This window comes from Pantherophis guttatus, chromosome 8 (assembly GCF_059756535.1).
Source record: "Pantherophis guttatus breed Tessera chromosome 8, ASM5975653v1, whole genome shotgun sequence".
Taxonomy (NCBI): domain Eukaryota; kingdom Metazoa; phylum Chordata; class Lepidosauria; order Squamata; family Colubridae; genus Pantherophis; species Pantherophis guttatus.
In genome coordinates, this window is record NC_142070.1 from 8921467 (window position 1) to 8944138 (window position 22672).

At 40.3% G+C, this 22672-nt stretch overlaps 1 protein-coding gene across 1 annotated transcript; it reads left to right on the forward strand.

The window, feature by feature from the left end:
- The first annotated feature begins 612 nt into the window (after positions 1–612).
- Positions 613–22603, forward strand: MRPL1 (mitochondrial ribosomal protein L1). Its single transcript, XM_060687011.2, has 9 exons — positions 613–759; positions 2051–2156; positions 3900–4155; positions 8427–8510; positions 11697–11768; positions 14961–15072; positions 17245–17345; positions 19762–19843; positions 22110–22603. Exons 1-9 carry the CDS (start codon positions 723–725, stop codon positions 22259–22261), a joined length of 1002 nt encoding a protein of 333 aa, XP_060542994.2. The 5' UTR covers positions 613–722; the 3' UTR covers positions 22262–22603.
- The last annotated feature ends 69 nt before the right edge of the window (positions 22604–22672 follow it).

Sequence of the window (22672 nt, forward strand, 5' to 3'; positions counted from 1 at the left end):
AGTGTTAACCTTAGACTGGCTACTGTTGACCTCACCCCATTCCTAAAAGGTCTGTAAGGGTGTGCATAAGAGCACCAGCAATCCTTCCGTCCCTGTTCTAATGTTCCCTTTAATTGTATTCATTTTATGTATTCAATTCATGCTTATACTTATATATATTATCTAATATGTACTCGACAAATAAAATAAAATAAATAAAATAAACAAGGACACCTGTAATAATGTTGAAAACAATATAAAACGTAATTCCTGGACAATAACTTAAATATGTTCATGTTGTAATGTTCTTTACAATAATCTATAGATGGAAAAGTATATTAGCATTAACAAATGCATCGATTATAAAACAATACCTACTGCAAAAGCGGATGGGCTTACATATCAGGCTAAGCCATTATTTAACCACGGTTCATTCAATAAACTGCTGTTGGTTCACAAATCATGGTTTATAAACCACAGGGAGTTGAAACTGGCAGGACTGCAAGGTGTGTCTTTCCTAATAAGCCATGCTTTAATTAAGCCTTTAATTAAGCCTTGGGACTAAACTAAAGTCCCAAACAAGATGCACTAGAAGCACTCTTTGCTTGCGCAACCCCGTTAATGCAACAATGCGCTGTTCCACTTTTTCTTCCCCCTGCGGCGGAACCTTTCTTGCCGGCTCCGCGTAGCCGGCCGGACCGCTTTTGGTAAAGCACCTCTGCGCTTTTTTTTTCCTGACCAAGATGGCGCTGCCCGTAGTACGATGCTGCTTGCAGAGAGGTGAGGGTCTCGATCCGGCGTGGATCACATCCGTAGAAGCCCTTTTTCCTCCCTTCCCAGCTTAATTTCTCTCCAAAATGTCTCAGCTTGGGATTTTACATTATTAATAATAATGCATTATGTGGATATGCCCCCCTCCCGACTCCCAGCAGGACGATGGGTTTAGAACGGGGCTACTGCTGTACAGCAGCGTTTCTTAACCACTTGCCAAATATTAAAGATGTTTGCAAAAATCATATTCTTCCCATTCTTTTAATTTGCTGAAAGTAGGGCTTTTCATTAAAAAATATTTATGGTAATATCTAATAGGGTTAATATGATAAATAAATATTCTACAAACGCATGTCTTTGGAAGCTTTCACCTGCCAGCAAAGCCATGGATCTAATTTATAGCTGGCTGAACCCACCATCCTAGTTTATATGATTATATCATGTATATATTGTAACATAACAATGTGCAATATAAGATATAATGTTTATTATTTATTTTACCTCCCTATAAGATGACTTTGGCCAGCTTAGAAGTAATTATTAGCTGTTCTAATAATTAACAAATATACAGTTTAAATAATAAATATCCCCAGACAGAGGATTTTTCTTTCACTGAATGAGCAGCTACTTAATTGTTTTTTGATTAATTAATTGTAAATTAGGGTGTGTCAATTGTTCACAGAGTCTCTTTTTAGGAGTATCTTTGGGCCATTATTGGTAAAAAGCATGGAAGCAGATAACCTATTTTGAAGTAAGGAAGTTGATGAAATTGGTGTGAAATCTAAAAGTACAGCAAATTTCCCCAAATCCAGATTTTTTTAAAGAAATAATTCCAGATATACCCTGACCTGGCTGGCCTTCATCCTTACCCCCAGCCATCAAAAATTAGAGTCTGGCTATACTGAATAATTCTAAAGAAAACTTCTATGAGTACTTCTGAAGAAATAGACATTTTAGATTATGCTCATATATAAAATACAGCCCGTTCTGAGAGCAATTCTAAATTGAAAGCTGATTTCTCCGGGGTCTCATTTGGCTGCAGATGAACTGAAGGTAAACAGTTGTAATTTTTAATTTTTAAAAAAAATCATCCAGCAGTTATTCAAAATATATTTTTAAATTTGAGAACGGGAAAGTTCTGCCAAACCATGTTATAGTACTTGCAAATATCAGCGCTGTGTTGTCTATAGATCTTTTTCTGTTACAAAGGTCTAGAAAAGCCATACCAATTTATGCAATTAAGTGACATGACTAGCAATATAGTTCATTTTGGATTGTTATTGTTTTTGTCTTTCTACAGTTTTTGCTCAGAGTCCTAGCCACATTTCCTCTAGAATTGTTCAGTATCCTGTAGCGGTTCCTTGTTTTACCAATTTACTTGTTCCCAGTAGAAAGTATGCTGCAAAGTAAGTAAATAAGGGGGATTAATTTGAATAGTTAATAGAAATATGTATACACATACACACAAACATGCCTATACATAGATACATACAGATGGTCCTGGGATCGCATGATTGCCATTTGTGATTTTCCCTCTGACTTCTGATAAGCAAACTTATTGGGGGAAGTCAGATTCATCTAACAATTGTATTAACAACTATGGTGGTTTACTTAATGATCGCAGCTAAAAGGTCATAAAATTGGATGCAACTCACTTAACTGCCTTGCTTAGCAACGGATGTTCTGATTCCAGTTGTGGTTGTTAAGTTGAGGACTACCCTTAACATAGTATCATAAATAGAAATATGGCGGGGCCAGACAAACTTCAAACCAACTAGTATCTGAGTTCAGATATGCAATCTATTCTTAATAAAGTACTGTACACTATCCACTATAAAATATATTATCTAAAATTTTGTCAAATTCAATGATTATAACCTACTGTTTCTTCTACATTATACAGGCAATTGTGAAATGCATTTGCTTCTTATTGAAGCATTTATAAATATGATATAATGTTTTGTACTTTGAAAACATAGAGTAGATGTGTTTTTAATTATGTTCAGAAGCTGGCTCCATGCAGTACTAGTTATAGTTAAAAATATTAAGGGAGTCAGATTTTATTCATTCTGACGATCATCCAAGATGGATAATCAAAGTTTAAAATTTAATTGTTTAATTTATTTTCTACTCATATTAATGGCATAATCTATATTTGTTAAGAAATAATTAAATTATTAATTTAATTTAAATTTCTAGTTCCAGACGTTTGTCATGAAGCAGAGCTGAACTTATTAAGACAGAAACGAAAGCAGCTCATCTGGAGTCTTGTTTAATGTTTTCTAATTTTCTAATCCACAAATATAAAAACTCTTTTAATTTATATTTAATTTCTTGTCTCTCCTTCTCTTTTTCCTGCATGTCTCATAATTGAAAATAATGACTAATAACTAGTCACCAGTGTTACTTTTGGTATAGCAAACAGTTTTCTCAAATTAAGCAGATTTCTAGTATCATATATGTTGTGTTTTCTTCTTAGCTTTGGTGTGCATTAAGGCAACTCTCATCTCTAAGATAGTCTGTGGCAGTGATGGTTAACCTTTTTGGTGCCGAGTGCCCAAAGCGCAGGTGTGCCCCAATCCCCAAAATGCAATGTGAGCACCCCCCGCACATGCGCCCCGCATCCCGGCTCCTGTTTTGGCTTCCAGGTTGGTGCAGGAGGCTTTCCAGGCCCAAAACGTGGCACGGGGGGGCTCACGTGACTCCCCCGCACCCTATTTTGGCTTCCCCAATCTCTACAGTTTCTCGCCCCAGTGCATCCTAGCTTTCTCCTACATTTCTGCCATGGCGAGGTACCTGCGGAGGGTGGAACCTGCGGAGATCAGGGAAGGCATGGGTGGCAGAAATGCAGGAGAAAGCTAGGGCTCTGGGGGGGGGAACTGTGGAGATTGGGGAAGGCCTCACCCCCTGCGCACCCCTTCGGGCAGAGACCCGAAGACCAGTGGCCGGCAGGAGGTGCATGCACATGCGCAGTGGAGCTGGGCTGGGGCAACGGCTGGAGTGCCCACAGAGAGGGTTCTGCTTGCCACCTGTGGCACGTGTGCCATAGGTTCGCCATCATGGGTCTATGGCTATGCCATTTTTAAAAAAAATATTGTGAGTATTCATTCGGCAAAGCTGCATAAAACAATCTCTTTATTTCCTTAAAGGTCACCTAGAAAATATAGAAGAGCCTCTCAGGAAAAAAAAACAGCATTGGAGCCTAAGGAAAAAGAAGACCGTTATAAATTGCCTTTACCGCTTGAGCCAAAGGACGATGTTTATTTGACCTGGTGTTATCAAAAACAGGTTTATGACACAGAAACAGCTGTAGAGCTTTTGAAGAAATTTCAACCACTGGATTTTACACCTCCCACCCAGGAATTGTACGCACACATCACCTTGGATATGGCATCGGAAAAGAAGGTATTGGGTTGTATGTACCATTCCCTTTTTTACAGCCTTAGTTGGTAGTTGGAATTATATATATATATATTCTAAAAATACGAGTTCCAGGTATATTAGTAAAAAAAGAAGCAGATATACTGCGAACTCCGGAACTTAAGATTTTAAAATTTTAAAAGAATTAAAAAAAATTATTTTACTAAGCTTTTGTCAGCCATCTGCAGACATTGTCAGAGTATTAAATTACCATTACAGAGATCTCTGCCTTTATATGCCATTAATCAATTTAGCCCTTGCGTGTGTATTAGGCCCTTCCAGCCGTTTTTTATTATATATATATATAATCCCAGAAAACACACACACACACACACACACACACATATATTCAAAGCGAAGTTAAAATACAAAACTCAAAAAAAAAAAAAAAATCCAAAAAGAGTCAAAAAAAGAAGAAAAATCCCCAAAACACAAAACATTAAAAAAGAAAAAGGTGCATTAAAAAAGACCAATACATATACACATATTATCTCCCCTAGTTGAATACTGATTAATACATTTACTACAACCTTAGTAGCTGGATTTTTTTTTTTTTCTTTGAGATGTTGTTAAGAATGAAGGTTGTTTTTTTTTTTTATCCAAACCAAAATGGAGAGCACTTCTCAGGACAAGAATTAACAAAGATTATAACCAGAGACTGAGCTGTCTATCAGGTTGTTTCTCAGGGTATTTTTTTAAAAACAAACTTAACATGTTTTGTCAGTTATAAGCATGGTTGAAGAAAATTAGAAAAACCAGAGTTCGGTTTGCGTTGTGTGAGGGATGCTTTGAACAGGTGAGCTATCTTTGTATACTGCTTAAAATCTTCAACAGCGTTGAAGCCCTAAAAGTAAATAATCAAGATATCAAGGGTAGAATTAAGAGTGCTACTGATTGGGAAACTTTTCTAAATTCCATTGTACTTTTTACTCTTTTGAGTTGTCCTATGTTTTTAACCACGATTACAGGTAGTCTTCGCTTAACTGGTTGTTTAATGACAGTTTAAAATTTTGATGGCCTCAGAAAAAGTTATTTACAACCTATTCTTAAAGTTACAATTGGCTAGACTAGTGAAGAGAAGGACCAGGGGAGACATGATAGCTGTGTTCCAGTATTTGAGGGGCTGCCACAGAGAGGAGGGGGGATCAACCTATTTTCCAAAGCACCTGAAGGCCAGACAAGGAATAATGGATGGAAACTGACCAAGGAGAGATTCAATCTAGAAATGAGGAGGAACTTTCTGACAGTGAGAACAATCAGCCCATGGAACAGAAGTTGCCTTCGGAAGTTGTGGGAGCTTCATCACTTGATACCTTCAAAAAAAGATTGGACTGCCATTTGTCAGAAATGGTGTAGGGTCTCCTGTTTGAGTGGGGGGTTGGACTAGATGACCTACAAGGTCCCTTCCAACTCTGTTAATCTGTAATCTATAATCATATATCCCTCCCATGGTTACATGGTCGAATTTTGAGTGTTTGGCAACTAGCTCCCATTTATGATCAGTTGCAGAGTCGTGCGATCACATGATTACAATTTCTTGACTTTTTTTTTGCTGGTTTCCAGCAACAAACACCCATTTGTGAGAATGGATTCACTTAACAATCACACGGTCTTTTTAATGATCCCCTGATTCTCTTAACAGCCATGTGATTTCCTTAATGACTGTGGACTCACTTAACAACTGTTGTAAAATTGAGTCAGGTCATGGGGTGACCCACTTAAGCACAATGTCTTACGATAACAGTTCCAGGACAGATTGTGATTGCCAAGTGAGGACTATCTGCAATTTACATTTTCTTTTTTTTAATATGTATGTATAGTTTTTTTTTATTAATTTACAATATGACATACAAAGAGAATACAAAAGTAAATATTAGGGAAATAAGGGAAGGAAAAAGGGAAGTGGATAGTGGGGGAAAGCAAGGGAAAAAGGGGGGGAAAAAGACATTGACTTCCGACTCCTTTGGTGCAGTAAAATAAGGCATTATCATCTACCCTCAACTCTTTACTTTTTCATAATAATATAAACTAGCCACTTCTATAACAACAAATCTATCTACCGTATTTTTCGGACTATAAGACGCACCAAGATTTCAAAGAGGTAAACAAGAAAAAAAAAGTTTTTGCCCTCCCCAGCCCCCAGGAGCACTCTGCAGGCCTCCCAAACCCTCTGCGCGTCCCGTTTTTGCGAAAAATGGGCCAGTTTTTTCACAAAAACGGGGCATGCAGAGGGTTTGGAAGGCCTGCAGAGTGCTCCTGGGGGCTGGGGAGGGCAAAAACGTGCTGCGTGGGGGGTTTGGGAGGCCAAAAATGGGGCACGCAGAGGGTTTGGGAGGCCTGCAGAGTGCTCCTGGGGGCTGAGGAGGGCAAAAACATTTGTTTTTGCGAAAAATGGGCCCGTTTTTGCCCTCCCCAGCCCCCAGGAGCACTCTGCAGGCCTCCCAAACCCTCTGCGCATCCCATTTTTGCGAAAAACTGGCCTGTTTTTCACGGAAACGGGACGCGCAGGGCGGGGTTTCAGGAGGCCAAAAACAGCTGTATTTGGTGTATAAGACGCACCAACATTTCTACCCTCTTTTAGGAGGGGGAAAAGTGTGTCTTATACTCCGAAAAGTATGGTAATCGCTAAAACCCAAAATCAAAGTTTCCTTTTTTTCCCCACCTCAAGCACAAAGTCCAGAAGTGGTTTCCAAGTAGAAATAAAGGTATTTGCGGTTTTTTTTCTTTATTCAAAACAGTCAATTTGGCCATATCTGCTAACTCATCAGCTTTTTGCAGCCATTCATCCATTGTGGGGATTGAAGTGACCTTGCATTTCTGTGCGTAGAGTAGTCCTCTGCCGTCAACATATATAACATCAAGGTTCTGAACATTTTTCCCAACTCTTGTTCCATTAAACCCAAAAGAAAAGTCTCCGATTTTCTTCCTATATTCACTTTAAGAATTTTCTTAAAGATATGAATCCTACTCTCAGTATTTCTTCGTTTTATCACACGTCCGCCATAGATAATAAAAAGTCCCTTCTTGGCAATTTACATTTTCGTTCATTAGTTCCCTTGAGTACTTTATGAGTGAAATTGCAAAGTATGAAGTGATGAAATAAATTTTGTTTTCTTGTGCTTATGGTTTCAGTTCATTAGTTATTTGGGTTTTATAATGTGTTTTATACATGTTTAATTTTTTAAAAAATAACATTCTCCTATGGGTGTTAGTTGTACTAAAACCAGTGAGATTATTAGATTACAAATGGGACGGGGGAAGCAAAGTCTGTTTTTCTTTATGTATTTCTTTTCTTTACATATTTATTTAATTTACCTTTCTATGCCAGCATGCTCCCTCCCATATTGGGGTAGACCAGTGCTTCGACAGAAAAACACTTAATCTCTCCCCTGCTCAAGCTGATAAAGGAAAGAGAACTTGTGGCTCAGAGGTTAATACAACTGCCTAACATGCAGGCAGCCCAAGTTCGAATCCAAGTAAGGATATGGCTAGCTGATGAGAGCTAAATAGCTTGAAATAGATCTATACTTGTCTCCCTTTATTTCTTTATCAGCAAATATAAATTTGGTATAAAATGGTTTGTTGTGAATGTGACTGCTTGAGGGCTCCTGGATTGGAGCTGAAAGGCGACAGGGAAGCAGTATGCTCCCTCCCATATTGGGAAAACACTTTATTTATATAAATATATAAATATATAAATATATAAATATATAAATATATAAATATATAAAGATAGATAGATAGATAGATAGATAGATAGATAGATAGATAGATAGATAGATCCCCTCCATAGTGCAAAGAAATATAAACATCATAAAACCAAGCTGAGGTCATAGCAATAGAACAGTTTAAAATTGTGCTTCCTAACCGTGCCAAATTCCAGATGCATGAACTTCAATTCCCAGAATTCTCCAGTCAGGCCATTGCTGGGAATTCTGGGAGTTGGAATTCACACATCTAAAAAAACATCAAAGCTTTGGTAAAAGCACAGCAAGTATGTCAATGAAAAATGCCTTCAGGCACGGCTTCTAAAATTTATTTATAATGAATCCTTTGAATGGAGTTCTGTAAACTTAAGGATCATTCCTGAAACAGTTTGAAAAATGCATATGTGTGTGTGTATAGCTATATATCTAATCTATATAGCAATAGCAATAGCTATCGGTATATAAAATGTCTCATGTATCAAATATGTATTTGTTTTGTTGAATCAGATAATGTGGATTTTTTTTTTCCTTTTGCTTTTGCACTTCCAGAAAACTGTGGGGCCATTTATTAGTACTCTTTTGTTGCCTTACCGTTTCACAGACGCCATCCCCAAGATTTTACTATTCACACAGGTGAGCTGTTGAGCATTGAGCCAAAGATACTTCAGTCGCTTGCATGTTACATTGGCATACATCGTCACCGGGTTCCCACGAGACATGCGGAATAGTGGATGAGGTTTGCTTAAGGTGTCAAGACATTTACTTTATGTGCAGAGACTCAATTTATTCGATTTTAATGTGTGAACAGCAAGAAGGGCACTTGAGTGAAAATACAGTAGAAAAGGATCTTGGGTATCCCTTAATACAGGGGTGGGTAAATAATTTTCCCAAGGGGTCAGATGAGAAATTGGGACTGTTATGGAGGGCTACCAATGCCCTGCCCCTGATGCCGCCTCTCTGCCCCTAATGCTGCTACCATCCCTGATGCCAACACTGCCTACTGACCCACCCACCCACCGCCGACACAGCCCCGCTCCCTCTACTGACATCCCAGTATTGCCTCACCCCCTGCTGCCAATGCCCCATCCCACTGCTGCTGATGTCCCACCCCCTACCCCCAATGCCATGGGACTACCCATGGACAGGATGTGGCCCTTGGGCCATAAAATACCCAGTCTGCCTTAATGTATCCTTAGACATGGGTGATAGAAATCCTTAGAGCAGGGGTGTCAAACTCAAGGCCCTCGAGCCAAATCAGTCCCGCTGGATGGTTAGATCTGGCCCGTGGATCCGCCCTGGAAACAGCGAAGGACCGGCCCATGGTGCCTCTGCCAGCTAAAACGGAGCTCGGGAGGGCTGTGCACTCCATTTTTGGCTGCAACGGCCTGCCAGAGAAAACTGATCTCGAGAGGGGCATGTGCGGCCCTCCTGGGCTCCATTTTTGCTGGCAGAGCGCTGCAAGAGGCAGTTGCAGCCGAAAATGGAGCCCAGGAGGGCTGCGCGTGGCACTCACGAGCTCCATTTTCACTGGCAGAGCGCTGCAGGATGCCGTTGCAGCCGAAAACGGAGCTCCGTTTTCGCTGGTAGAGCGCTACCAAAACAAACTACTAGCAAAAGTGGCATTTGATCACACAAGTGGCGTGGAACTGGCCACGCCCCGGCACCCCCGAGGTCAAACACAATCCTGATGCGGCCCTCAATGAAATCGAGTTTGACACCCCTGCCTTAGAGCAAATGAAATCACTAGAGAGGATGGGATTAAGAGTACAGGTAGTCCTCGGGTTATGACAGCAATTGGGACTGGGATTGCTGTGGTTGTAAGGCATGATGTCATGTGGCCGCAATGCTTAGCTGCAATTCTGGCGGCCCCAGTTGTTACCGTAACCACAAGACACACAAGTTATTAAGCGAGAAGTGGAGAGATTCCCAGGTAAAGAGTGTTGAGGGGTGAAGGGGGGGGAGGTTGAGGGAGGGCTTGTGAGCACAGGAATGTCAGGGGGGATGGATGCTATGGCAGGGTGCAAAGGCAGGAAGTCCAGGAGGCGATGGTTGGTACCGGTGCAAATGTATGAAGGCTGGGACCGTTACGAGAGTAATTTGCAACCTTCCCTGCCTATTTAAAAATGGCTTCTACCCATTGGCTGTCAGACTCCTAAACATTATACTGCACCACAAATTTCACTGGTGCCAGTGTAGTGCGTAATATGTATATATACCATAATATAAGATCATACACCTGAGTAATATAAATGTTGCACAGGATACGTTGTACATATGGAAACTGTTGTGACCCAGGCCCAAGTAGTTAGTATTAAATACAAACAGTTCGAAAACAAAGAGACTTTATTAGAACAGCTGAGAATTAACTCATTCTCAGCGTAATCCAAACTAAATTAAAGCAAATTCTTCAAAACACCATTCCTCAGTTTATCACCGACCTTGGGATAATTAGGCAAACTGCCAAAAGGCTTTTCTTGGCAAAAGTTCAGAAGCAGAAGACACCAACAAGAAATGAATACAGTGAAACAAGAAGCAATTCTCTCAACGTTGTTTTCCGGCAAAGAGGCCAAGAGCCGTTGCTGGTCTCTTAAGCCTTATGGGAGGGGCCAATCATCTCTTGGCCCTACTCCCGAGTCATCCTCTTTGCTGTAGCTGCTCTTGCCTTCTGGCAGCTCTTCTCATACGTGCACTAGGAACAGGCTCCTCCTGTTCCTCTACCTCTCTGCTATCTGCCTCTGGAGGCTCCGGAGTCCGCACATCACTCCAGGATGGCCCTGGCCCCCTCTCTGCCTCCAACGCAGAGCCCTCATCCGGGCCTTCCTCAGCCTCCAGGACTGGCCCATGTTCTTCCTCAGCCTCATCGCTGTCCGACTCCGCTGCCAGCTCCGCAGGCTGCTGGCGGACCACAACAGAAACGTATGACTAGTTTTTTCCCTAACCACTTGTATAAGTGCCTTGGTACTACAGGGGTTTAAGGCACCCTGTTATTAAGCTTATTAAGACCAGCTGCCTGCAATTACTGCAGGGTTCGAATCTCGCCAAGGCTCAAGGTTGACTCAGCCTTCCATCCTTTCTAAGGTAGGTGAAATGAGGACCCAGTTTGTGGGGGCAATAAGCTGACTTTGTATAAATATACAAAAGGATGAAGGCTATTGCTGAGCACATTGTAAGCCGCCCTGAGTCTTCGGAGAAGGGCGGCATATAAATCAAATTAAAAAAAAAAAAAAAAAGTGGTTTTATATTCACATTGTCTTGACTTGTATGAACTGCACCAGTAGAGGCTAAACCAATTTCGTTGTATACATGATGTACAACGACAATAAAGGCTTTGACTTGACTATTTCCCCATTGGGTTTGTGGGTGCTAATAATGCAAATAAATATTCAATACAGGCATTCCATGATTTACAACAGTTCTTTTACTGACGTTTGAAGTTGCAAACGGTACGGAAAAAATGGGACTTACGGCCGTTTTTCCAACTTAACCACCGTTGCAGCATCCCCAGGTGTCACATGATCAAAATTCAGGCGCTTGGCAATTAGCGTGTACTTATGATGGTCACGGAGTCACATGATCCCCTCTTGCAACTTTCCGACAAGCAAAGTCAATGGGGAAGCCAGATGCACTGAACAACCTTGTTGCTAATTTAACCGTGATTCGCTTAGCAACCGTGGCAAAAAAAGTCGTAAAAATGGTACAAAACTTAACTGTCTCACTTTAGCAACAGAAATTTTGGGCTCTGTTGTGATTGTAAAGTCGAGGTCTACTCGTAATCCCGGCGTCTTCTAACTAAATCGTTTTTTATTTTCCTTTTTTCAGGATCCAAAAGAAGCAGATCTAGCAACAGAAAATGGAGCGACCATAGTTGGAGGAATCGAGTTAATTAAGCCGGTATTTTAAAAATATGTATACATTTTTTAATCACAATTGAAATCAGCTCGGTTAGTTCTTTGTAAGTTTTTCCAGGGTCAGAGCAGGGGTGAAATGCTCCCAGTTCGTACCAGATCGCCTGATCCGGTAGCGATGGAGGCGGGTGGTTCGGAGAACCGGTAACAAAAATCCCTGTCCCCCCCCCATGCCCAGCTGAGCCATGTAATCATCAGAGGCTTTTTTTTTACTTTTAAAAGCATTTTTTTTACAATCTCTTCAGCCGAAAAAAATGCTTTAAAAGTTAAAAAAAAAAAAAAGCCTCTGATGATCGCGCGGCTCAGCTGGGATTGTCAAAGGCTTTTAAAAGAAAAAAAAACCTTTTTTTCTTTTAAATGCCTCTGACGATCCAAGCTGAGTTGCCTGATCGTCAGAGCTTTTTGAAAGCGTTTTTTTACAATCTCTTCGCCGAAGAGGTTGTAGAAAAAATGGTTTTAAAAGTAAAAAAAAAAAAATTGGCCACACCCACCCAGTCACATTACCCACCACCAAGCCACGCCCACAGAACCGGTAATAACAAATTTTAGATTTCACCACTAGGTCAGAGGTTAGGACTGGCTCATCCCTTCTACCAGAGGCAAGACACTGGGTCAACTCTATTCAGAAAACTGCAGATGTATCAAGGTTTGGCATCTGGAAAACATAAATTCTGTGGCAATGAAAGCTTGAGTTCTGCAGCTGCTGTTCACTAGAATATTTTAGGAATTTACAAGGTTTCTCCTATTTGCAGCCAAGAATTGCTTTGTTTCATCTAGTTATAGATGGGGGTCTAAGGCTCATATAAATCACCAAAAATCTATTGTTTTGACTTTTAGAAATCTTATTTGGATTTTTTTTATCTTTGGTTTCTTAGGAATTCCCCTGATATTCTACATACATTTTACAAGGAATCACTGTAGCCATAAATATAAGTTATTTTTGTGGGAAAATGAAAAGGAACACCAACAGCTGCTGAGGAGACTTAAGAATTTAACTTCTGTGTCCAAAACATAATTCTCTGATTTTTTGAAAGTCTTACACTGAACAGGCAGTTTTACTCTTAGGTTTTGCAGCCACTGTCTCCCAATTTATAATCAAGCCACAGTGTGAATTGTTTGAAGCTGCTGCGGCAAAACTCTACGTAGAGTTTTATTTTTATTTTTAAACATTTACGTTCTTTTTAGAACTCTGTTGCTAATGTAGGTCCTCTGTGTAGTAACTCAGGAGGAATGTTAACGTTTCTTGGTTAAGGTTGGAAAATGACCCGTTATGGGAGGGGGGTAACCTATCTCCTGTGTACAGGTAGTCCTCAACTTACAACAGTTCATTTAGTGACCATTGAAAGTTAGTTGACTCATATATATATATATATATATATATATATATATATTTATATATATCAATATGAATTTTATATATTTTAGTTTTTCCTTAAATACAACACAATCTCTTTGCAACACTTCAAATTTGAAAGAACATTATCTGAGCTGAAATTAAAAATAATGATCATTCGACTCATTCGCAGATGGAAATTTCTGGGAAATTTGTATGTATGTATGTATGTATGTATGTATGTATGTATGTATGTATCGTGCTTCCCCGAAAATAAGACCTAGTTAAGACCCCGCCCACTCCGTTGCACCTGGTTGCACGGGGTGGGGCAAGGCGCACAGATAAAAAACAAGTTACAATGGGGGGAGGGGGGAGCTGCTTACCTTTGGTTGCAGCCAGGCCTTGCACACCCCAATACCTGCCTCGCCTTACCGGCTCACTCCTTCTGCGGCCACTTGCTGCTGCTTGCGCACATCACCCCCGGCCTCCGTTTCACTGTCAGAGGCCTTCAGGAAAGGCGTCTGCAGCCGAGAAATGAGCTTCAGATTGATGTATACGGTGCCCCCCTCCCCCCCCCGGCCTCATTTTACTGTCAGAGCTTGTTTCTCGGCTGCAGAGGCCTTCCCTGAAGGCCTCTGGTGGCGAAACGAGGCCAGGAGGCACTGCGCGTGTCAATCCAGAGCTCGTTATATGGCTGCAGAGGCCTTTCCTGAAAGCCTCTGACGGAGACCAGGGGCAGCGGCAAGCAGCTGCAGAAGAAGTGGGCCAGCAGCAACCACACTGGCTCCTGCTGGGCGGGGCTGTTGGTGCTTCCACCGCAAGGTGAGACAGTTGAAGGCATCCCCCGAAAATAAAACCTGGTGCCTCTTTTGGAGGGAAAAAAAATATGTAAGGCTGGGTCTTATTTTCGGGAAAACACGGTATATGTATAAATATATGTGTGTGTGTATATACATACAGTGATTAATAGGTATTTATATGTTAGTGTGCAGAGATATACATATGTATGTTTATTGCATATCTATATCAGTGGTGAAATCTGGCCAGATCTATCTGGCTCGCGCGATCCGGTAGCGCCGGCGGTGGGAGGCTCCGCCCATCTGCCGGGATGTCATCACGTCCTGTTTTTTATTGTCTGCACATGCGGAGAAGAGGCACACATGCTCACATTTCCGATTCAGTAGCGAAGGTAAGTGCATTTTACCCCTGATCTATTTATGTATGTGTACACTTTTGAGAGCAGACAACAGAATTTCATTTTTAATGTGTGCCAGAGAAAAAAATGATAATAAAGGGTAATCTATCTATTATCTATCTGTCTGTCTGTCTATCTATCTATCTATCTATCTATCTATCTATCTATCTATCTGTGTTAGTGTCTCTGACTTCATCTGGGCAGTTGCTACGCAATTCCTTCACACTATTTTTGGAGGCTCTAGTCTGGCCCTCTCGCACAACTTCACAACCACACGAGAGCGTACCCCATTCTCACAGCTTCTGCAGCTTCCGAAAATCACGCCTGAACCTGGCGCACCTTTGAGGATATCAGGCAGTGGTGAACACTGGTGTGCAATCCACAAATGCGAAGAATGAGCGGAAAGATCATTATTTTAAATTTCAGCTCAGCTCATTCCGTTCTTTCAAACTTAAAGGGTTGCAAAGAGATTGTGTTGTATTTAAGAAAAAAACTCAAATACTGTTAATTTTATGTCTGCTCATGCTAAATTTGTCGCAAAGGGGATATGAAAAAAATCATATTTTTTTAATAGGTGCTTGTGTTGCATATATAACTGCCAAAATGGTAAATCATGACCAATCTTTTTATTTTGGGGGGGGGGCTTTCAGATTTTAAATGAGGAAATTGAGGCAGATTTTTATATCGCAGTGCCTGACATAACAACAAAAATTAATCCTTTAAGGAGTTTTCTGAAACAAAAGTACCCTTCCATCAAAAATGGTAAGAAAAGGATATTTCTTTTTTTCTAAAAAAATAATAATAATAACTTTCTTAACATTTTTAAAGTAAAGAGATAAAAATAACAACTAATAACTGAGTTCGAAGTGAGGGGAAAAAATAATGCAAGATATCAAGTCTTTCCACTTTTATTCATGTAAAAAATCCTGATGCTGTTATATGTAAAAGCAAAGTTCCCTGAAATATCCTGTTTCCCTGAAAATAAGACTGATAAAAAGCCCAATCACACTTTTGAGTGCATGCGCTAAAATAAGTCGCCCCCTGAAAATAAGCCCCCTCCCCGAAAATATTTAACCGCATGCGCAACTGGTTCCTGCCATTTCCTCTGGTTAGGGAGACAGCTGGAAATCAGGTAAGACAGCAAGACGAGCCCCGTCTTGCTCCATGCGCCCCAAAATAATAAGACCTCCTCGAAAATAAGGCCAAGCGCTTATTTCGGAGTTCAAAAAAATATAAGACAGGGTCTTATTTTCAGGGAAATACGGTACTGGCCAGGAGGTTGGACACCTGCATTAGATGAGATGGGATTACATAGGATAAGAGCCGAGGTGGCGCAGTGGTTAGAGTGCAGTACTGCAGGCTACTTCAGCTGACTGCTAGCTGCAGTTCGGCAGTTCAAATCTCACCGGCTCAAGGTTGACTCAGCCTTCCATCCTTCCGAGGTGGGTAAAATGAGGACCCAGATTGTTGGGGGAAATATGCTGACTCTGTAAACCGCTTAGAGAGGGCTGTAAAAGCACTATGAAGCGGTATATAAGTCTAAGTGCTATTACTATTGCTATTGAACTGTAAAGGACATTTTTTTTATTAGACCTTCCTTACAGAAGTGACTTCAACAATTCATATATACCAACTATCAATCAGTAAACAATGACTTGACATTTCCTTGTTTTTTGTTATTGATATTAGGAATATTTTTTTTTATTTTTTTTTATTATTCATATTTCTATGCCGTCCACTCTCCGAGGACTCTGGGCGGCTTACACCAAAGACAGTATACTAAATAGCATATTGCCCCCAACAATCTGGGTCCTCATTTTACCCACCTCGGAAGGATGGAAGGCTGAGTCAACCTTGAGCCGGTGAGATTTGATCCACTGATCTGCTGAACTAGCAGTCAGCTAAAGTAGCTGCAGTACTGCACCCTAACCACTGCGCCACCTCGGCTATATTAAACTTACATGGTATGTCTAGTCTAGTGAAAAGAAGGGCTAAGGGTAACATGATAGCAGTCTTCCAATATCTGAGGGACTGCCACAAAGAGTGGGGGGGGTTCAACCTATTCTCCAAAGCACACGAAGGCAAGACAAGAACCAGTGGATGGAAACTAGAGAAGCAACCTAGAATTAAAGAAAATTTTCCTCACAGTAAGAACAATTAATCAGTGGAATGGCTTTCCTTCAGAAGTTGTGGGTGCTCCATCATTGGAGGGTTTTAAGAAAAGACTGGACACCCACGTGTCTGGAATGGTATAGGACCGCGATGGCGAACCTATGGCACGCGTGCCACAGGTGGCACACGGAGCCATATCTGTGGGCACGCAAGTGTTGCCCTAGTTCAGCTCCAGCAAGCATGCGTGCGCCGGTCATCTGATTTTCAGGCCTTCTGGGCCCGTCAGAAGTTGGGAAACAGGCTGTTTCCAGCCTCCGGAGGGCCTCCGGGGGGGGGACCGTTTTCGCCCTCCCCAGGCTCCTAGAAAGCCTCTGGAGCCTGGGGAGGGCAAAAAACAGGCCTACTGGCCTCACCGTGCCAAAAACGGGGGGAATGTGGGGGATCGTGCGCACGGGGGGGGGCAGGGGGCATTGAATTATGGATGTGGGTATACGTGTGCGCGACCCCCCCCATGCTCCCCCTGCTTTTGGCACGCGATGGCAAAAAGGTTAGCCATCACTGGTATAGGATCTCCTGCTTGAGCAGAGGGTTGGACTAGAAGACGTTCTAGGTCCCTTCCAACACGGTTACTCTGTTATAAGCTTTGTCATGTACATGAAATTCTTCACATTCTTTTAGATTGTACTTGGCCCATCGTCCTCTGTCATTCTTCCCAGTTGGAAAGAGAAATGGCAGATTAGCTGGTTTGTTCCCATGTGGAATGTCAGCTAGGTAAGATGAATTTAACTCTACTTCGTGGTCTGTTGTTGTTTTTTTAAACAGGTACTATTACTTACAATATCCCTGAGACACTTAATTTCTTCAAAGTCTGCCATGAATATGCAGTGACTAACGACAACCTCATTGAAACCCCGTTTGCAATGGTACGTTTTACGCGGCGTTTTGGCCAATGATTTGGCTGTGAGTTCAGCTTGGGGGGTAGTTTAATCATGTACCCTGTTTCCCTGAAAATAAGACCTCCCCTGATAATAAGCTCAATCGGGCTTTTGAGCGCATGGGCTAAAATAAGCCTCCCCTTGAAATTAAGCCCTTCCCGAAAATATTTAAACACAGAGGTGGAAATCAGGTAAGACGGCAAGAGGAGCCCCATCTTGCATCCACACGCCCCAAAATAATAAGACCTCCCCGGAAATAAGGTCAAGTGCTTATTTCGGGGTTCAAAAAAATATAAGACAGAATCTTATTTTCGGAGAAACGCGCGTATTAAAAATTGTTCGACCGAAAATAACCACCAACCTTGTTCTTTCCATTTGCATTTTTGCTTTTTTGAAATCGATCATTCAGCAACCTAGTTAGTGCAACCTATTAGGGAATATTTAGCAAGTCATTACACGTTTTGCTAATAGAAGAGCTTTCTTTCTGAAATATCCACAAAAGGTAGATTCGCATAATACTTATTGCTAAAGAACTGCACGTAATATTTCCTCAGGTTGTTATTTCAGTGCTTAAATAATAATCTTCACCATGCTGCAAATGATGTATCCCGAAAGCTAGTTTTAAAATGCTCTAAATCACAGGCTTGAATCAGATGGCACCTCTGGAAGTTTAATTTTAAGGTAAAATATTTTGAAATGGCTAAAATTTTGCCACAAGTTATAGCACTGTTCTGTCATGAGTTTGACTAAAATTTCAGGCAAGAAAGACAAAATTAGTGAGATTTCATCCATTTTAGTTGTACTGTAGTAGAAGTAGTAGTAGTATTAGTTACAGATTTAATCTCCAGTTCGATTCACAGTCTGGCACTGGTAAAAACGTAAGAGCTCAAGTCCTAACCAAGGACCTAAGAGCTGTTAAGGTAACACATGAATATACAGTAGTGGCCAAAATTGTGGAAACCTTTTGGGAAAAGTGTATTGTTTGATGGCTAATAACACCACTTTTTTTTGGAGTTTCAAGATAATCCTATTCCACTGCTAGAATAGCCTGGGAATAGCCCAGATCTTAACCCAATTGAAAAATCTATGGAGCCGACTAAAGAAACTTGTTAGGTAGAAGCGACCCAGCAATAAAATCCAGTTAATAGAAGCCATCATTCAATCTTGGTTTTACATTATAACAGCTGCAGAATTAAAAGACTTGGTTCACTCCATGGGAAGACATTGTAAGGCCATAATTCATGCTAAAGATTACCCAACTAAGTATTAACTGATACGGTGATAATTTTTGTGTATCCTGTTTTTTCTATCTTGTTTTTTCTACGTGTTTCACTTTTCTTCTTTATACATGTTATTGCTATTCTAATAGCAAATCCTTCATAAAAGTTATTGCATTACATTCTTCATTAAATTATCTTTCCATTGATATATAATTTTACTACTCCCCCCCCCAAAAAAGTGGTGTTATTGGCTAGTTTTAGAAAATACACTTTTCCCAAAAGGTTTCCACAATTTTGGCCACTACTGTAGGCAGTTCTGAGTAGGGTGATTTTTTGCAGTCAGGATATTTAGGTCTAATAAGTTCAAAATGTCCATGTATCTAGGCAGCCTTTTGTGTATTACTCCAAGGGCTCCTATTACTATTGGTACAACCATTGATTTCTTCCTCCAATGTCACTCAATTTCAATTTGCAAATTGTTTTGTTATTTTCTGTTTTGTTATTCTTATTATTATTTGCTGCTGAAATCTGAACAGGTTGCCATTTCTCACTCTATATGGGTGAAATTCTTAATAAGCTGCCCATTAAATAAATCTGTACTGGTAGTCCTCAACTTACAACCACAATTGAGTCCAAAATTTCCATAGCTAACCAAGACAGTTGTACCAATTTCCCTTTGGCTGGAGAATTCTGGGAGTTGAAGTCCACGCACCTTAAACTTGCCAACATTGAAAACTACATTATACATTTATATTTTATATAAATATATTTATATTTATATATAAATATATTTATACATTTATATATATTTATACATTATGCTCTATACATTTATGGTGATTGAATTTGAATGAAAATTAGAAAATACCTTCGCTTTTTTCACAACAAGGTATTACTGGGCTAAAGACACTAATGACTAAATAATTATATATATATATATATATGTATGTATGTATGTATGTATATGTATATGTATATGTATATGTATATGTATATATATATAATAAATAATAATAACACTAAAGACAGCACTTGCAGCCTTTAATTGATGAGAAGATGTTTCTCCTTTTATTAAATAAAAAACCAGTGCATTGATTAAGTATTTACCCCAGTCCCCGCAATTTTTATAAACCTGACAGCATTTATTGTTTACTTTTTCTTTATTTTTGCATTCACTTTTTCAGCTGGACATGCCTAATGATCAGATACTTGCCAATCTGGACAGTATTATTAAGGACATTTGCAAACACAAATCTTCGAAACAAGGTGAGCCACTCTTTTTTTATAATTTCTTAATCGATGCTGATAGTTAGTGATATTACCCAAATGGATGTAAGTTGGGGAAGGGAACCATTTTGCTAGCTTCAAGGAGAAAACAGTAAAAATAATAATAATATACATCATCATGCTAAACAATATGCTAAATAAATATGCTAAACAATAAAGAACAGTAACAGGGAAAATGTCAGGCAAAACTTGCTTAAATAACTATTGCTAATAATTTTGCTTCACATCTGTGAGCAATCTTCCTTCCTCCCTTCAGAGGGAAATTGCTATAAAAAAAACAACAAACCCTTTTCATTCTTTTAAGAAGTTGTTTTGGGAGTTTTGAGAACAACCTCCTGCTTTCAAGCGGCAAAATTATTATACTGAAAAGTCCCGGGTTTTTTGTTTTTTTTAATTTCCTGCAGAATTACCTCAGTTAGAAAAATAATTTCTCCCCCTGTCAGGATGGGAAACATTTGCGCAGGAAGTTTCCCTATCTTGGAAACGTTTTGAAACAGCCTTGAAGAACCGTATCAGATGTTTTTGCGTTCCAAGTATAAAATGTTTGGGGTTTCTGAGAATTTTGTTTTAAGGTCAGGGCGCGACGCATCGTTTTGTTTTGGCGTCGGAACAATATGTGACCATTTTTCAAGGACTTGACTTTGTCTGTTCCAGCTCTTTTGAGGGTATCAGTTAAGCTGTTTTCTCCTGCAAGGACATACAGGGATTAGAATAGTTTGTCGAAGGTTGATGGGTTTGTTTTTTTTTGCAGAGTTTGGAGGACAAAAATGTATAGGTTACAATAGTAACAGTAACAGAGTTGGAAGGGACCTTGGGAGGTCATCTAGTACAACCCCCTGCTCACACAGGAGACCTGTACTAGGGATTCGAACCGCTGAACTGCCAACCGTAGTCCTTGATTTAATGATCACAGTTGAGCCCCAGATTTCTGTTGCTAACCAAGACAGTTGTTAAGTGAGTTTTGCCCCTTTTATGACCTTTCGTGCCAGAGTTGTTAAGTGAATTGCTGCAGTTGTTAAGTTAATAACATGGTTGTTAAGTGAATCTGGCTTCCCCGTGGACTTTGCTTGTCAGAGGTTCTCAAAAGGGGATCGCATGACCTCGGGATAGTGCAGCCATCATAAATATGACTCAGTTGCCAAGTGCAATAGTTGTGCGTAGAACAGCCACGAGTGACTTCTTTCAGTGCCGTTGTAACTTCAGACGGTCACTAAACTAATAGTTGTAAGTCGAGGACTACCTATAGTAGTGGGGTTGCTGCTGTTTTGAAAAGGCTTTTCATGCAGTGAAGCACTGGAAATCACTGCTCCTCCCTTCATTTTGTTTTTGTAGTCAATTAAGCATCAGACACTATCAGAAATCGCACAGTCTATCCTGCTAATGCAGCGATGTTTAAATTAATTTGAAATTTTGGTTAATAAATCAATAGTATTTGCCCTGTCTCCTTCCCTTTTTAGTTTTGGGACTCCCAGAGCCTTCCTTGATCTGAACAACGCTACCAAGGATTGAGAATCTTAGCATGGGCTGTACCTACTTCCTGTCATGGCAAGCAATAATATATTTCACACAGTGTGCCCAATTTCGTCCACAGTTGAACACAGCCTTGTAAATCATACTGGTTTTAAATAGAACCACTGAATACAGATAGTCCTCGACTTACGACCATAATCGAGTCCAGGATGGTGGTCAGAGCGTGGCCAGTCATTAAGCAAGTCACCCCGTGTCCACGTCTGATTTTGCAACCTTTTTCTGCGGCAGTTAAATGAATCACTGCAGGTTGTTAAGTGAACAAGACGGTTGTTAAGCAAATACATTTTAGCCAATGGGTATTTCTTGCCAAAAAACGGAAGTAAACCCTGATTTCTGGTTCTTTTTTTAAAAAAAAGTTGTAAATCATGGTCATGTGGCTGCGGGACGATATAAATGAGGGCCGGTTGCTAAGCAACCAAAAATGTTATTATTTGACTGGTGGGGGAGGCTGGCTTGTCAGAACTTCAAATCTGGGTTGTTAGTAGCCTGGGGAGATCTATTGGTTGCTAAGCAACCCATCATAAGTTGAGGACTACCTGTACGTGCTGACATATGAGAAGCTCACAGCTGTTTACTGTTGCTTAGAGTTGCCATTTTAAACAGTACTTTTAATGATTCTGTACAATGTTGTCCATGTTAGATCATTGTGTACCAAAATAAGCTGAATTCATCTTGCTCCTTTCTTCTTTCTCTTGCTCTTTTTTTTAAATTTAAGGTTCTTTTGTAAGAAATATGAGCATTCGAAGTTCAACCAGTGAAGCCTTGGATGTGAAAGTTGAACAATTTCTCCCCGAAAAAGCTCTGGAACAGAAGTCGGAAGAAGCCGAAAGCATCAGCGAAGAAGAAAAGCAAGAAGCAGATGATTAGAAAGGCTGCAGAAATGTCATTTTCCTTGTATAAAAATGAGAAAGGGCAGTCCTTGTAGCTTCATCCACATTTTCCCTTCAAGTTCTGGTCCTGCATGAGAAGTTTGCACCAATTTCGGAGACAATTGAATTGTCTCCAACCCTGAAGCTCCTTAGTGCTGTTAGATCAACAGTCCCCAAAATTTGGGGCCTAGAAATATCTAGGAATTATTGATATTACAGGCTCATCGCGTCTGGGTAGCCTGCCTGCACTGACACTAATGTTTCAATGCAAACCATTCTCCATTTGTAAAAAAAAAAAAAAAAATGTAATTGCACAACGTTTTATTAAAAATGAAAAGCTTTGTGTACAGTTTTGATTGATCGTGGAAGCCCTCATGTCCCTCAGGTTTCTGTCTTAGTTGTGTTTTTC